The sequence below is a fragment of the Meriones unguiculatus genome, chromosome 12, assembly GCF_030254825.1.
Source record: "Meriones unguiculatus strain TT.TT164.6M chromosome 12, Bangor_MerUng_6.1, whole genome shotgun sequence".
Taxonomy (NCBI): Eukaryota; Metazoa; Chordata; class Mammalia; order Rodentia; family Muridae; genus Meriones; species Meriones unguiculatus.
The window spans coordinates 30,223,787-30,241,258 of NC_083360.1; the positions used below are offsets into that span (position 1 = coordinate 30,223,787).

The 17,472-nt window shown below is 50.3% G+C and overlaps 1 protein-coding gene and 1 non-coding gene across 2 annotated transcripts in view; both read left to right on the forward strand.

Moving 5' to 3' along the window:
* The window catches only part of Zfyve28 (zinc finger FYVE-type containing 28), a 94,671-nt gene extending 77,845 nt beyond the window's left edge, over positions 1 to 16,826 (forward strand). The window contains exons 9-13 of the mRNA XM_021643703.2: positions 12,568 to 12,719; positions 13,430 to 13,546; positions 14,744 to 14,848; positions 15,691 to 15,794; positions 16,263 to 16,826. Coding sequence (XP_021499378.1) covers positions 12,568 to 12,719; positions 13,430 to 13,546; positions 14,744 to 14,848; positions 15,691 to 15,794; positions 16,263 to 16,394 — 610 coding nt within the window. The 3' untranslated portion in view covers positions 16,395 to 16,826. The remainder of the gene's footprint in view (positions 1 to 12,567; positions 12,720 to 13,429; positions 13,547 to 14,743; positions 14,849 to 15,690; positions 15,795 to 16,262) is intronic.
* Positions 12,178 to 12,284, forward strand: LOC132646942 (U6 spliceosomal RNA). The gene has a single exon (XR_009585266.1). It is a non-coding gene; the product is annotated as a U6 spliceosomal RNA (small nuclear RNA).
* Positions 16,827 to 17,472: the final 646 nt, after the last annotated feature.

A 17,472-nucleotide genomic window follows, 5' to 3' on the forward strand; every position in this document is an offset into this window, starting at 1 on the left:
TTGGTGAAGAACAAACATGGCATAAGGACTTGCTACACTCTTTGCCTTCTCTCTTCCCTCTCGGATGCTCCTCCTGCAGCACATGCCATTACTACCCATTATCACCACTGGTACCCACAGTGGTTATTCTCACCTCTCTTTCTTAGGCTCATTCGTCATGGTCGTTCTTCACTGCCTTTGCTGTTTTCCATCCTGACTTGGTGCTCTATGTCACAGCTCTCTAGAACCCATTTCTGCTTTGTTTAACTCTCAGGCTGCAATGGTCAACTGCAGATGGGGTTGGTGCCTCAAGCTGGAGCTTTCGGTTCAATCTGTCTTTTCCTATCCTGTCTGTCTCTTTGCTATGGTCTGAACCCTTCTGCTCAGGAGCACCAGGGCCCTAGACGTTTGGCAACTCCAGAGGGAAGCCTGCCCCGTCTGCTGTGTAGGCAGAAGCTCCAGTGCCCAGCCGCTCTTCTCCACAGAATGAGAACAGAGTCTACCTGTTACTTCCAGGCCATGTCATTCAAAGTCCCATGGCTTTCAGCCCACTTCTGGTGCTCAGCCTGGGGAGGGCAAGTGATAGTAGCACCTCAGTATAACAGTAGTGTGTCCTTCGCTGGCTCTGACGATGCACAGAATCCCACCCAGCTAACAGGTGTCTGACAGGCTGCCTGATGCCCTGGACTGACCCTAGTGTCTCAGCCAAGTGTCGCTGCTGTCTTCTGACCTCAGTGGCTTGAGAAAACCATTGTAGAAAACAGCTGCCATGTTCAGTGCCCCAGTGTCTGAGGCACCCTGAGGGCATCAGTACCACACTGTACCTTCAGAGGGAAGGGGAGGCAAGTCAAGGGACAGGAGCAGCAAAGACAGCATTGCTCAGCACAGACCTCACCTGGCCCCAGCGTTGTGTTCGCTTGGGGTTTCAGAACACAAGAACCTCACACAGGGGGCAGGGCTCAGCAGAGGCCCAGCTCTGTGGTGGGGCTGACAGAGAGGCTTGGTCTGGTGGCTGGGGAGCCTGGGACACAGATCTTGGAGCTCCTGCCTTCTCTGCCAGGCTGCGCACGCCAAATGTATTTCTATGGGATCCACGTAGGGTCAGGCACTTGGTGTCGGCCTGGACACTGCAGCCACCACTCCTAGTCAGGTATGTGTGAGGCGCTGCAAGAATCAGTAAGGTCTGTACCCTGTGCCCTCACTGCACCGTGTGGAAGGCAATGAAGAATGACTGACTGACTAGTTTAGAAAGAGGAGACCTTTGAGTGAATTAAACTCTTGAGGTGAGGCATGATGATGCCATGAAGCTGGCTGACCACAAGTGATGGCTCTGGGCCTGGGTTCTGTCATGAACCCCTCTTGGCACCAGCCACGTAACCTCCTGGGTCGAAGGAATCTCTGGAAAGACAGTGACAATCCTGCAGTTCCCTGAAGGTAGCACCTGTATATAGTAGGCTTTCAGGTAAGGGGGGTTCCACAAGACATGCTGCCCTTCTCGATAATGGGGCTCCTTGCTGGTGTAAACAGGCCTGGCCTAAGAGATGGCCATGACCACAGGGTCCCCTATAAACTCTCAGCCTGCCCCTCAGCTCTGACTCCAGCTTCTCTCTCTAGCCTGGTCACTTGGCAGCTCCCATATCTCATGATCTTGCTCCATATCCTCCAGCAGGTGCACAGAAGAAGTCAGCTGGTTCTTAAGGTAGAGACTTGCTGGCCAGGGCTGCTCCTCAGTTGCCTTTCCTCATCCCTGCATGTTTTCTCTGGCCAAACCAGACAACTTGGTTCTCCATCCCTCTGTTTTCTGTCTCTGGTCACTTTGCTTCCTTGAGCCACAGCTCTTGCCCCTGTGCTATGACACCTCTCTTGATTCTTTCCAGTGTCCTGTTGGAGCAGAGTTCAGTGGCACAGTGGGATTACACCTGTAATCTCAGCACTCAGGGAGGCAGAGGAAGGTAAATATCTGTGTTCAAGACCAGCCTGGTCTGCAGAGTGAGTTCCAGGATAGCTGGGGATATACAGAGAAACCCTGTCTCAAAAATTAAAAAAGAAAGAAAGAAAGAGAGAAAGAAAAAAAGAAAGAAAGAAAGACCAAAACACCAAACAACAACAAAAACACCATAATGTTTAAATAAGTGTACAGTTCTGAGCTGCACCTTAGACACCTTACACCATGCCTTTAGCACAGTTGCAATTATTGCCTTTGTTGAGACAATGGGGCACTTGCCAGTGTGGTCTTGTGGGGCATCTGTGACTGCCTTTGAGCAGGCATTTCTATGGTTACCCCTGGTGGCCATGGCTGCAGCGGCCTGCCCTTACTGATTTCAGCTACTGGGCCACCTGCTAGAGCCATCGGCAGCATCTCCTGGCAAGTCCTATGTAGTGTGCTGTTGCATCTCCTGTGTATCTGGGTGGGAGTCCTGATTTAGGGAAATGTACTGGCTTAAGGCCAAGTGGAAATGAGCAGCACCGTGGGCAGCAAGGCGGTGGGCCTTCACGATGTCTCCAGGCCCAGCACTGCTGGGACTTGAAGTCTCATTGTTGCTATTCTCACTTCATCCTTTCCCCAGTTTCCGCCTATTGTATTTACTCAGTGCAGCCCCAAGGCATGCTGGTAGCGGTCCAGCCCCAACTTTTCAGGGCATACATGTGACAGTTCCCTCAAGGAAGCTCTGTATCCTCATCTGGGTATCATTTTTTGTGGGTAAGGTGCCGTGCTAGGAGGAGGCTCCTGGGCTTGGCAGAGTCTGGGCTTGCAGTACTGAGTCTTGTACAGCTCCCATACCCTGTGTTTTTTGGAGAAGGGTTGCAGGCTGGTCCTGGCTCTTTGACAGTTCTCAGCAAGACATATAAAATAAACCAAGACCATTTCCAGTGCAGTCTTCCTGCTCCTTCCTATCTCAAGAGACATAAACTCACAAGGCAGAAGTGATCAAGGGCAAGGCTCAAATAGGCCATATGCAGTCAAATATTCTCATTCTCGGAAGCCAGGTTGCAGAAAGGGTGTCCCTCTATTTAAATTGCTAAGTGACCAGGAAAGTCCTCAGACAAGCTCATCTGCTTGCTCCTGCACAGGCTTCTCGGAAGCTTTTAGAAGCAGCAGAAACTTAGGGAAAGTGTGGAAGGCATGACAGTAGTGCCAGTGGCATGTGTGTTTATGTGTATGTGCCTGAGTGTATTGTATGTGGGCTTGCATGTGCATACATATACATGTGTGTATGTATGTATGTATGTATGTATTACATATGTAAATGCACTTTTTGCTTATCTCTGTTTCCTTACTTTCTTAGTATGCACACATACTACATTTTTAAAAAGTAGTGATATGGAGGAGCTTAGAGTCCCATACCATAATAATGGGGCCTTCCTGAAGGCTACCCTGGTCCTGACTCTGTCCCTGCACCCAGATGTCTCCTGAAAGTGTGAGCAGCATTGTAAACTGATACATAGATGAAGCTGGGCAGAGCAGGCGGCCTCAGGACCTGATAGGCAGACAGGACCAATAGAGTAGTTGTGGCATCTATGGAGGGATGGCCACTTACAGCAATCTTCAGATTGAGACCACTGTACTCCATCCCAAAGGGGAGGGACTGCAGACTCTGGCTCACACAGCCCTGGCACAATGGGTATGGGAGAAATGAAGCCTTCCTCCCACTTCGGGTAAGGTTGTGGGGATACCTGCATGGGTAGGATCTTCCCTAGCTGATCCTGCACACATGTCTCCCGGTCACAGCCTGTCTGTCTACAGTGGGTACAAGTGGCACTGATGGAGTACAGGCTCTGTCTGCTTGTAGAGGCCATTCCATCAGTGTTGTCATCCAGGTTGGCCTCTGTGAGGATGAGGCCTGTCTGATGTCTGCTTCTGTCCTCCCCCTGGATAGCCAGGAGCCAACTGTAACTACTAGTACCTGCCTGTTACCCTTGAGTATGGCTGTGGAGTCTTGCTCACTGTGTGCCTTTCACAGCCAGATCACAAGATATTTCTAGCACAGGCCCCAGGAAGTCTAGGATCAGTCATCTTGCTATGACGTATCTACAGAACATGAACAGACCCTTGGTCATTTCATGCTGGGGCAGCTTCATTCTGTCTAGGTCTAGCTAGATCCTATCTAGATCTTCAGAGGGCTGCCCTCTTTACAGTGACAGATTAAGGCAGCCTGTGACCCCAGGGGCTTTCCTGGTGGCTTCAGCCCTCTTCTCCCCATTAGCCTGATGATCTATGTCTTAGTCTCCTGTCGCAGGTCTAGGGTCCCACAGCAGGAGCACTGAGCACTGTAGGCCCACCCCTTCACAGGATGTGTCCATTGTCCTTCTCTTAAGGACAGGCAACATCACCTCCTCGCTCTGTAGATTAAATACACTGAGGCCTTGTCAGAGGCAGTGATGTCTGGAAACCTTCAGCTTGGACCGTTGAATTTCCTGAGAGTCCTTCACCTTGCCTAGGGCCCCATGCATAGACAAGCATGGGTGTGAGCACAATTCACAGGCTAATTGCGTCTGTGTCTTCAGACAGGCATGCCTCGGGGCAGGACACACTGTACTTGGCCTCAACAGAACCTGAATGTTTGGTCTTGGTCAGCAGTTGGTAAAGAAACTAAAAATGTAAAGAAAACTCCTACCTAGCTGAATGGCCCATCTTAGGGCAGAGACCTCATTGCTACCTAGAGGGAATGGGGCCTAGTTCATTTCACACTTGTGGACCTGGTGCCAGCCATGGCCTTGTTCACATTGTTGTCACAGTGACTCTCTACCTCCAGCGGGTCATTTGATAACTGTAGAATGTGTACTAGAAATCTGACCCTCTTCCTGCCTCAGAGAGAGCCTCTGAGTGTGGAGGAGGAGAGGTGCAGGTGGCATGGGAATTGCAGAGGGTTGGGAAAGGTGTCCTCTCACCCTCGGCCACCCACACATGGTTGGAGTCCCCAGCTTGGGGTGTTGGGGTGGAAGTGAGGCTCCGCCTCCCTACCAAGTCTGAGGCTTGGCAGAGGCAGCTGGGGCCCTAGCATCTGTAGTGAAAGCTGCCATGTCACCAGAAGCCCCCACCCTGGAGGCAGTGGCTGTGTGTGTGTGTGCTGTTTCTCTTTAAGAGTCTTCTCAGTTTTCTGTCTTCCTTCGTTCCTTTCTGCAGACGATCTTCAGGTGCAGTGGTATTCAAAGCCTGCACACAAAAGCGTGAATCAAGACCACCTCTTTGCTGTTCCGTATTCAATTTGTGGAATGAATGCAATAGTAAACACTCTGCAGAGTGCTTTCCTAGATGTATAAACATTGATTACAAGCACCAACTCCCCTAAGTGACTTACTCTATAATTATGTGTTAGGTATGACTGTTTCCTTTGATGGCTTCAGACACTTCAGATGTGCTCTGTGTGTGTGTTTGTGTATGGACAGCTACTCAATTGCATGAATGTCCCCTCCCTGCAAACCACTCTGTTTTATTAATGCCTGAGGCAGCTGCACTGGTATCTCTCAGACTGGATCTTTGTCTGGTCATCAGGATAGTTTACTGCCATTCTGTGGGTGAAGGGATCTCATCTCTAGACCTCGTGACTAATCGGGGTCGTCCAGCAGGTGTGAGATGGTCTCAGAAGGGGATCACGGATTCTACATCCAGATCAGCGTGAGAGCTGCTTTAACAAAACAGCAGCCAACGAGGAGCTAAAGCCAGCCATCCACTCTCAAGTTTTAGAGGCTAGAGATCTGAGGGCATAGTGTACTTCAGCTGAACCTTCCTACCTCCTCCAGTTCCTAGGACTCCTGGCATTTCCTTGGCTTGTGGGCAATCTCCTTTTCTGTCCCTCAGAAGGACACTTACTGGTCATCCAGGCTGGTCTCACCTGAGATCCTTCCACTGATGAATCTGTAAAATATCTTTTTCTCCCAACAAGCTCACAGCCCAATCTTCTGGGGCGCAGTGCAGTGTGTCACAATTTGGGGACTCACAGCATTCACCATGGCATCCAGATCTTGAGCTTCTGACCATTCTACCCTCCCATTCCTCTGCATGGGGCCCCCCATTGAATATATCTTCATGATGTCGTCAGAGAAGACATCAGGAAGAGTGCCAGAGGACGAGTTTAGTCTAGAAGCTCCTAGAGGTATCCAGGAAAAGAGCTTGGTGAGCTCAGGCACACTGAAAAGCCCCATGGCCACATCATCATGATAGCACAGAGCAACGGCTGAGAGGAGTGAGCAAGTAAGGGGAGACCGAAGGGGCAGATGAGTGATTTGAATAGAGATCTTCTGATTTGTGTGTGCAAAGCTTCTCTGTCCTGGGCCTTTGGGGAGTCCTTATAAGCGCTGCAGTGTTTGGGGGCAGCCCAGGCCTGGTACAGCCTGGATACCTGGGCAAATCTGAGTCATGGGACACTCTTCCATGAGTAAGTGTCTTGGTCTTCTGTAACAAAGAGCAGTAGATTTTGCGGAGGGAACTGGCTGTCTTGGAGCCTTGAAGTGGAAGTCAAGATCAGGGAGTCTCAGCTGATTCTTTCAGAGACTGTGAGAGAGACCCTGTCCCAGGCTACTCTACTGTTCCTGGTGGTGGCCAGGCATCCCTAGAGCTGTTTGGCTTGTGGAAACATCACCCCCAACCCATACCTTCATCACCACATGCTGCTGTTTCTGCATGTGTCTGTGTCGATTTACTCTTTATAAGGACACTAGTCCTGTTGGACCAGGGCCTACACTGCTCTAGTATGACCTCATCTGAGTTCATAATACTCACTGTGTGCAAGTAGGACCCTCTCTGAGGCCCTTCAGGTTAGGGCTTCATCATACATATGAATGGACACCATTCAGCCCAGGACAGCATATACACCTCTCCGCTAGAGCCAAGCAGGACTGTAAGGTACCTGATGGCCAGCATGTCGACTACCTCCTGCTGTTCACAGCTGGTCTGCAAAGCAGATGTGACCTTGGTAGATGTTTCTAGAACCTGTTTCTACAAGGGCATCCTTCCCTATCTGTCTTATTGCTGTAATGAAACACCGTGACCCAAAGCAACTTGGAGAAGTTATCATAACAGTTCACCATCAAAAGCAGGGAGAGCAGGAACTCAAGCAGGCCAGAGACCTGGAGGCAGGAGCTAATGCAGGGGCCATGGAGGGGTGCTGCTTTCTTACTTGCTCCTTATGGCTTGCTCAGCCTGCTTTCTTATAGAACCCAGGACCACCAGCCTGGGATAGTACCACCCACAATGGGCCAGGCCTTCTCGCATCAAGCACTAATTAAGAAAATGCCCTACAAGGTTGCCTACCACCCAAATGTAAGGAGGTGATATCTCAGTTGAAGTTTCCTTCTCTCAGATGACTTTAGCTCGTGTTGATTTGACAAAACCGTCCATCACACTGCCTGACCCATTGACTCATGAAGGCGGGAGAGCAGGAACATGCTGTGTTCATTTCAGCTCTCTGGAGTCTTGGGGACTGAGATGTCCGGGATGGTGGGACTGACCAGGACCAGGGCCTGAGTGTGGGCAGCGAGTCCTTCATGTCTAACTTGTGGGAAGGCCATAATGGCCTGTTATTTTCATCTCGGGTGTCAAATCTTCAGCAGTATGTTTCCTGTGTAGATGGTCTGGCTTCCAGTGTGCCCTGGCCCATTTCACCGCCTCTCTCGACTTTAAGCTTCTTGCTGCCACTACCATAAGCAGGCCCAAGGTTCCATCTGCTTCTGGCTGCCTCATCATTCTCTTCTTGGAATTGAATTTCTATTTGTTTGTTTTTTTGTTTTATTTATTGAGACTGGGTGTCACTGTGTAGCTCAGGTTAGCCTCAATTTTTTCCTTTCTTCTGCCTCTTTCCCAAAGCTGGAATTATGGAAATGGTACCACCATGAATGCTTCATTTATTCTTCTGACCAGAAAAGAAATAGTTGATATTTCCTAATTTTTCATCTCTGTATGATACTCTGAGAGTTTTGTTTGTTTGTTTTGTTTTGGGTTTGTTTTTGTTTTTCGAGACAGGGTTTCTCTGTGTAGCCTTGGATGTCCTGGCACTTGCTTTGTAGAACAGGCTGGTCTTGAACTCACACCTGCCTCCTAAATGCTGGGATTAAAGGTGTGCACCACCATTGCCAAGTGATATTCTAGTTTTTAAGAACATTATAGGTATTTATTTTGTGGTTTGGAGGCAGGGCATGGCATGCATACCACATCACATTTGTGGAAGTCAGAGAAAAATTCTCTCCCTTCTCTATGTGGGGCCCCACTCTCTGGGGTCTTCAGGCTTAGCAGCGAGTGCCTTTGCCTGCTGAGCCATCTTGGAGACCATTTTACTTAACAGTTAGCATTTCCAGTGTGTTCACGTTGTACCTGCCTTGCCCTCCTCGTTTTCAATGCCTTCACCTCTCTTCTTTGTCCTGGCCAGTTGATTTACTTTCAGTTAATAAAATTTTGATAAATACACAACATCAACTACTGAGGATTTCAGCTGTATTATAGTACCAAACTTGCAGCCTGAGTCAGCCCCTCCATCTCCAGCATGTTTCCTTTCCCTAAGCTGAATTCTGTCTCCATCTACCTGCCCACTCTACCTTCAGTCTCTTTGGACTCACCAGCTCTAGAGCCCTCACATGATAGAGACTTGTAAGATTTGTCTTTTGTATCTGGTTTCTTTCACTTAGCATATTTCAAAGTTCGTGTACCCTGGAGTGTGTCAGAATCCCTTTTGTTTTGAAGGCTGAATGCTATCTCACCACCTTGTTTATCTCTCATCCCTCTTCATGGTCCCTTGGGTTTGTTTCCACCTCTGGGCACATGGATAATGATACTCAGAACATCTCTGTTCAAACATATGCCCGAGTCCCTATTCTCAGTTCTTTTGAGTAAGCTGGGCATGGTGGTATGTAGCTTTAATCCTAGAACTTTTGGAGACTAAGACAGGAGGACGATGAAGCCAACCTGGGTCGTATAGTGAGACCTTGTCTAAACCAATAAAATTAGGCAGATATGGTGTCCCGCACTTACTAGCACTTGGGAGGTAGAGGCATAAGGATATCAAGAGTTCGAGGCCTTCGTCAGTACAAGAGCTAGTTTGGGGCCAGTGTAGTCTTCGTGAAGCTGTGTCTCAAAAAAAAAAAAAAATCACTTTTGCAGGGTATGGTCCCACCTTTAATCTCAGCATTTGGAAGTAGAGGCAGACATATCTGTGAGTTCAAGTCCAGCATGGTCTCATCTGGTGAGGCTATCAACTGCAGCTAGGGAATCACCTCCCCTTTCTTAATAATCAGCACAGAGTCAACAAGGTCCCACATCTCCAGACTGAAGTCAGGGGCTTAACCACTATGAAATAGAGCCACCTAGATGTGGGGGCCTGGAGCTCATCCTATGGATTCCAGGATACCAACTTCTGTGGCTCAGCATGCCTAGCCCTGACTCCAGCCTTCTAAGCTTCTGTATGTACCAATAAGCATTGGCTGTAGTACAACATGTTAAGACACACGTGTGAGTGTCCCTCCAGAAGCAAAGGAACCCCTGTAAGTTGAATCGTGCCTATAGTGGGCTGTGTTGGGCTGGCCCACCCTGCCTCGGTAGCCCTGGCAGTGGGCGGTCAGATTGCAGTCGATTGCAAACCTATTGTGGAGGTTTGGACTCCTTCCCAGTTTTGTTTTTTGTTTTTTTGTTTTTCTAGAGCATTGAGTGTTGTCAGAAAGATGCATTGTATCAGCAGACTAATACAGACAGAGGGTTCAGGGCTATGCTAGCAACAGTCCACCGAGCTACAGAATTAGGGAGTAGATTCAGTTTTATTTTGATGGCTCCAGAATACTTTTCCAAAGTGGTTGAAGTAGTTTACACTTCAACAAGACAGAATGCCATTTTCCCCTCCTGTCGGGCAGACTTTCCTCTAAAACACACCAAATAGTCAAACCGAGGCAAGGCTTTGGCTTAGAAAACAGACCATCAAATAAGTCAGTTTCCACCAAAAGGAAAGAGATCACGAGTTGCTATCAGTCAACTGAATGGGGTTCTTTTAACTCTACTTGGGGAGAATCCATGATAGACAAGGAGAAGCACTCCCAGTGCTGACAGTCCTGGGCCCTTCGGTGCCAGAGGCTAACAGCTGCCAGCCGGGCTTATCATTCCAGAGTAGAGATGCTGGAGGCTTGTGGCCCTACACACTCTGATTGGAGGCTTAGTGTGGTGGGCTTCAGCCACCAGCAGTCCCATGTCTTGGCAGTGACAAGTAGTAGCCAGATGTACTGGCTGCTGTTAGAACTGACTGTCCTTGAGTGCTGGCGCGCCCAGCGCCACAGTGAGTGAGTGGCATCATAGCCTAGCGTGACAGATTCTTGGCACTCACGGATTGGCAGCACCTCTGAAACTTCCAGTAACCAAGGCGTGCAATTTCTCTTCCCTAGTTCTAACCAACCTTCTGCTTTGCGTGCGTGTGTGTATTTAACGCATATCAGCGTTTTGCCCACATGTGTATTTGTGTACTGCATGCATGGCTGACGCCTGTGGAGGTCAAAAAAGGGAGTCAGATCCCTTGGAACTGGAGTTCCAGACAGTTGTAAGGTACCATTCTGGGAAGTGAACTCCAATGCTCTAGAAGAGCAGCCATTGTTCCCAACTGCTGAACCATCTCCCAACCCCTTTCTCTCTTCCTATTGACCTTAGCTCATGGCCTGCCCTCTCTTGCTTCCTCTCTACTTTCCCTGTCTCTTGTTATCTCTGCTGCTTTGATCCTCATCATTTCTACCCAGGCTGCTCTCTGGAACGCATCAGCTGCCTCAGCTCTGTGGCCACTGTTGTTCTGGTGGTTTTTGCCACTCTGCTGTAAGTTTAGCAGCCCTCACTTCCTTTCATGTTCAGCTGTTCAGCTTCACCAATAAATAAAAAGCTCAAAACCAGGCACCGCAAGCTGTTTAGCCCTGGGCCATCCCTCAGCCTCTGATTTTTGGGTTGCATTTGTCAAAGTAGAATCTTGAGGTTTCAGAGACTTGGCTACAAAGTCCCTGTGCATAGTCAGAATAAACCCCTAAAGAACAAATCTAGTAAAACTAGCCACTGGGGAGGAAAGGGACAGGTGTTAAGAGGGGGAGAATATTTATGTGTCCTGTGGCTCCTATGACAAAGTGCCACAGTGGGTGGCCTCAGTTGTCAAAAATGTATCATCTTATAGTCTCAAGGCCAGAAGTCTAAAATGTGTCAGGACTGTTCTCCCTTAGGAAGGACTCACCGGAGAGAGTCCTTACTGCCTCTTCCAACTCGAGGGAGCTCCAGGTACCCCCTGGATTCTGGCTGCAACACTCCAATCCCAGACTCTGGACATATAGTCTCCTCTTCATCTTGAGTTCCTGCGCCTCCACTTTTGTGTCTTACAAGGCCACTTGTGTTTGGATTTAGGACCCACTGAATAATCCAGGGTTGTCTTCATACCAGACCCTTCACTTAATTACATCCAAAAAGATCTTCTTCTCAAATAAGGTTCCCTTCACAGGCTTAAGGGGTCAGGTGTGTACACATTTCAAGGTCTGCGTTCTGTTCCCACAGCTGTCGTGAGAGGTGAAAGGATCTTCATAGAAAGAAGGTAGGAAATTATGTTAAGTGAGGTTGCAAGAAAATGCTACAGCAGTCCACTTGGAAGTGCTAGTGCAGGGAAGTAGCAGTCAAGGGCTAAATCAAGGCAGTACTAGATCAGGGTCTGTCAAGTCCACTGTTTTTAAAAGTGGACACACTGGGGCTGGAGAGATGGCTCAGAGGTTAAGAGCACTGGCTGTTCATCCAAATGTCCTGAGTTCAATTCCCAGCAACCACATGGTGGCTCACAACCATCTATAATGAGATCTGATGCTCTCTTCTGGCATGCAGGTCTGCATGGGGGCAGAACACTGTATACATAATAAATAAATCTTTAAATAAATAAAAATAAAAATAGACACACTGATGGCATTTACATGATAGGTAATGGCATATCCAGGCAACTCAACTTCTTGGAAATGGAGCTTGAGGACAGACTTGCCCTGACCCGGTATCCTCAGGCTTCAGAGGCCTTCTGCTGGTTGGTTTTTGTCAGCGTGACACACACTAGACGTTTGTGAAGAGGAAGTCTTAATTGAGAAAATGAATTTGTAAGCCTGGCCTGGAGGCAAAACTGTGGGACATTTTATTAATTAGTAATTGGTGTGGGAGGCCCCAGCCCACTGTGAGGAGTTCCGGCTCTGGACAGGTAATCCTAGATTGTATAAGAACACAGGCTGGTGCTCGCTTCGGCAGCATATATACTAAAATTGGAACGATACAGAGAAGATTAGCATGGCCCCTGCTCAAGGATGACACACAAATTTGTGAAGTGTTCCATATTTAAAAAAAAAAAAAAAAAAAAAAAGAACACAGGCTGAGCAGGCTGTGGAAAGCAAGTATTGTTCCTCCACAGCCTCTGATTCAGTTCCTGCCTCTAGGCCCCTGCCTTGAGTTCCTGTCCTGACTTTCCTATGTGATAGAGAGATCTGAGAGTTATAATCTGAACTAAACCCTTTCTTCTCCAAGTTGCGTTTGGTCATGGTCTTTATCACAGCAGTGGAAACCCTAACTAAGAGAGGCCCCTAGCTGTGGCCACTACTCACCTGCCCTGCTTCTCTCTGCATCAGCTCTCCTGCTGGTTCCTGCTCCTTAGACACCACCAGACTGGAGGTGGCCCCTGCAGCCATGCCTGTCACCCCCATGGCCACCAGAGAGAAGATCCGGTCCAGGTTCCACGGCAGCCATGACCTGATCCACCGCCTGTTTGTCTGCATTTCAGGTGCGAGATCTGGATGGAGGACATGAGCTTGAGGACAGGTGGGGTGTGCCTCAGGAGAGAAAGAATGGTGGGGCTGGCCCAGCTTTCCCTAGCTGAAGTGGGGTGCAGTGTAGTTTGAAGAGCAAGCCTAGGGGTGGGGCCGGATTGACCTACAGGGAGGAAGGAGCTCTGTAAGTGAGGGTGGGGTAGCACTTTCCTCTAGGGGTGGCTGGGCGTGATGGGCTCAGGTGAGCAAAACAGCCGGGCCCTGGACACCGCCTCAGGGTGGGATTTACCCTGTGGTCCATGGCCATGCATGGATGTTCTATGACTATGCAGTCAAAGTTACTCAGGGCAGTGTAGTGTGGGATCTTGGGAGAATGTGGACATGTCTGGATTCCCTTGTTTCTATGATGCAAACAGGTGCCGCCACAGGCACAGTGTTATAGGGGCCTCTGTGAGTGTCTCTTGGCAACCACCAAAGTTTAGTAATTGTGGCTGTGACCCCTGGATAAGTCATATATCGATGAGAGCAGCAGAAAGCTTTTGTCCATTACCATCCTCTCTTGATTCCTGAGTTTGTACTTATGTCGAGGAAATCCTCTCCCAAGGGTTTGGGGCCTGCTGATCCATGAGCACAGGGTATATATACCCTACATAGCACATGGCAGTGTGGTCTCCCAGTGCGGCGACTCAACCAGGCCTTCACCTCTCTGTCACCTCTCTGCCAGGTGTAGCTGACCAGCTGCAGACAAACTATGCCAGCGACCTGAGAAGTATTCTCAAAACACTGTTTGAGGTCATGGCCACCAAGCCAGAAACAGATGACAAGGAGAAGCTAAAGAAGGGTGAGTGCCGCTGCAGGACAGGCCCCGAGGCTCACACCAACCACTATATACGCAGAAAGTCACGCCTCCAAGGTAGCCACGTGCCCCAGGATCTGCCGGACCAAACACGTCAGCCTGTGGACGTAGAGAGACGAGTGTGTAGCCTAGAGTTGTGACTCTCCAGACCCTTTGGCAGGTGTGCTCTGGTTCCTGCATAGGCTGTAACAGGCCATCCGACATCTCACCGCAGACAGAGGCTGGGAACCTGCCGTCCATCTTAGACTAGACCAGATGACTAGAGGAGGCACAGCATTAGTTATACTCATCTGTCAGAGTATTCAGAGGCCAGCCCAGCCCAGTGAAAAAGAGGAGACATGAGCCCATCTCTCCATGGCAGGGAGGCAGTATCCACTCCCAGCTGCCTTACATATATTCAGCTCATTGAAGGCACACTTATTTACTCTCACATTCACACATAGGTGCATACATGTACACACTTTTATATGAGTACCTTGCACACAAGCAGGTAAATGGATATTTGGCCAAAAAGGGAGTCTGCCCTCTTTTGCTATAGAGTCCCTGCTAGGAAATGGTGCTAGACACCATCTCTGACCCCTGGTGCTCGTCTGAGGTACTTGTTTGGAGAGAGCTACAGCTTCACACCAGGGCTTCTGCCGGGAGGTGTCTGGGGATATGGGATAGCCCAGCTGGTCCTGGAAGTCCGGCCCAACCAGACATGCCCTTGGTGGTGAGGGGAATGTCTGCCTCAACTAGCTCTGCTACCCGGCCAAATTCTGAGGGGCAGTCCAGGCAGTGCCACCTCCTGGAAATCATGAGGCAAGCTGGTAATGAGGACTGGCACCTTGGCCACACTCTGGGCAGGGTTGTCAGAGACCGGGGCTTTATATCCCTGCTCTGGAGACCATAGGCCAGGAAGGCTTACCAGTCAGTGTAGGGGCTTCAGGGCTAAATGCTCATGTAGGGGGGCTACCAAGAGCCTCCAGGTCCATCACACTGCACAAAGAATGGACCCTTGGATAGGAAGAGCTTTGCCACCGTTGGCATCCTGCCTGCTGAGGTGACTTGCTTCTGTGCTGAGAGATAGTTGGGGGGCTTGTGGGAGCTGGAAAATTGGGGGCACCCAAGTGCTCTCTAAGGACAATCAGTTGTATCTGCTGCACTGCCTGCCAACCCTAGTGGCCTCCCTCTCTCTTCCAGTGACCCAGACCCTGAGGAGCGCGGCCTTGGAGGACTGTGCGTTATGCCAGGAGACCGTGTCTTCCTCAGAACTGGCAGCCAAGACCAGAGATGGGGACTTTGAAGGTGTGTGGGAAGCTCTGGTGTAGACCTGGCATGCTGTGTGCTGAGTAGAGGGAGCTGCTCTGTATGTATTCATCCACACATCCAGGGGGTACAGCTTCCCTGCAGGGTACACCCCCTACAGGGGGTGGTCTCCCGCTCCGCACCTCCTCCTTTGCTCTAGTATATATAGCCCCTTTGCCACTGTGTAACCTTGGGCCTGGTGTTTGCAGAGCAGCCTGGTAGGTACAAGCTCAGGGATGTGGAGCAAGGAGTGATTGATCTGGCTAATACCCAATACCCCAGCACTTCACCTGCTCTGAAGGAGTCTCACCCAGCAGCCTCAGGACACTTTGGGGCATTTGGGGGGTAGAGAAGCTTTTCTTGTGAGGAGGGGCCCTCGGACTGATCTGGTCACACGGAGTTTGCCCAGAGTGGGCTGGAAGCTAGGCAGCTTGGATGCCAGGGGAGAGGAATCCTGGCCTGTTTGGAAATGTACTGCAGTGCATCTGTGGGAGAGGGCCCAAGGCTTGTGGAAAAGTATGCTCGTAAAGTGTTGAATGGGTGCCTGGGTCTCAGAGGTCTGGCTTAGTGTCTACCCAGGTGTCTGAACAGTGTGTCGGAGATGGCAGAGTCTTAGCTAGGGCATGATCACTGACTCTGATGTACATCCTGAGTCCAGGTGGCCTGGCCTGGGGGCTGCAGCTGGGTGTGACTCTGTCAGCTCGCATTGTAACTAGTCACTGGCTGTGGCTGACATTCTAGAGCAGGACCAGAGGAGAGGGATGAGAGCCAGGCCTCTCCCCTCCCCTCCCCTAGCCCGCCAGCCCCATGTGTCTGTTGTTCTGCTGCTCTTGTTGTGACAGACCCTCCTGAGTGGGTGCCAGATGAGGCCTGTGGCTTCTGCACCTCCTGTAAAGCTCCCTTCACCGTCATCCGCAGGAAGCATCACTGCCGCAGCTGTGGGAAGGTGGGTGGGGCCCCGCTGGCCCGCTGCATCTTTGGGGTGTGTGGGGACTGTCCCTAGGTACAGCATCAGGGTTTAGAAGTTAGGGCTGACGTCCCAGGAACTCAGTTGTGTTTTTTGTGGTCCTCGTGTCTGGGTTCTAGGCTCTACTCTGACTCTGTGTATTAGGCCATTCCTAGGTAGTACCCAGGTTTAACCTTGCCCTTCCAAGGTGAGAACAGGGAGGGGATAGGGGTTTGAGAAGGAGTCTGCAGTAGCTATGGTAAAGGGCCTGGTTACTTTCAAAAAGCCTGACTTACTGGAAAGCTCTACCCCAAGTTTTCTGAAAACTCCAGCTCCATAGACTGCAGGGTCTAGGCCAGGCAGACTCCTGCCCACGATTTCCCTACCTGCTCCGGGTGGGAGAGCTGTGTAAAGGGGCTGATAAAAGGCCTGTCTGCTCACTGCCTTCCCTCCCTCCTCGGCTTCCAGATCTTCTGCTCCCGCTGCTCATCACACTCCGCGCCACTTCCGCGCTACGGACAGGTGAAGCCCGTGCGCGTGTGCACGCACTGCTACATGTTCCACGTTACACCCTTCTACAGTGACAAGACGGGCATGTGAGGCCGTGCCCAGCATGTCCCGGCCGTGTAGGCTGGAGTCTAGGACGGAGGCGCTGCGCCTGCCTGGAGTCTATCCAGGGTCTCCAGAAAGGAGGTGCTGTGCCTGCTGTGTGCCCTGTCCAGGCTGTGCTGCAAGAGGGCCTCATTGCATCCCATCAAGCCCAGCTGTTGCAGGCCTGCCAGGTTCCAGAATGCCCAGAGCCTTTGTCTCCCTGGCCTCTCCACTGCTGGAGACAGCAGTCCTGGCATGCAGCCAATGAGAGGTCGGCTTTATTCAGAGAAGAGACCCCAGGGATGCCCAGTTGCTCTTTCCGCATCAGGTTACCTGGCCAAGCAGGGCTGAACTCTTTTCTCTTCCCCATCGAATGGCGCTTTGCTCCAGCTCTGCATACTAAGGCAGAGAGGGCTAATTCTCTGTGTTGGTAGCCAAGAATCTGGAAGCAGAAGCCAGGGGGCGCTAGGCCCCAACATCATAGCAGGGCTCCCTGCTGTTTATCACTCACCTCATTCCCCAGCGCTCACCCCAGGACCCTCCTCAACAATGCGCATCTCATTTCTTTTTGAAGGGGGAATGCAGGAGGCAGACACAGTGGTTTCCTGGGGAAGTAGACATGCCCTTGGCATCTACACCATGGCCCCTTGCTGGAGGAGCAAGGGATGACCACCCACCGAAACCCTAGGCTGAGCTCTCAGGTGTTTGGGCCTGGACCCATCAGGCAGCTGCCCACTTGGCTAACATTTCCTTCTTCCTCTGCACCCACCGGGACTCTAACCCACTTCCTCAGACCTCAGTGCGGCCTGGACGGGCTGAGATGCACAGACACCTCCTCAGGCTTCAATCTCAGGCTTCACGTTGCAATGATGATTGCAGTTTTATTTTTAGAGAGATGACACACCTACTGCTTCTTTTATAGGATGAAATCCAATTGCTGTTTAGCAGTGGAATACACATGCACAAAAATGGCTTCTGTGCGGGGGCGGGGGGAGAGTATATAACAGAGGGAATATTATGTATTGAGATTATTTTTATTTTCTAAATGCTGTAATTCAAAACCATTTCCATAAATCTATTTGAGGAT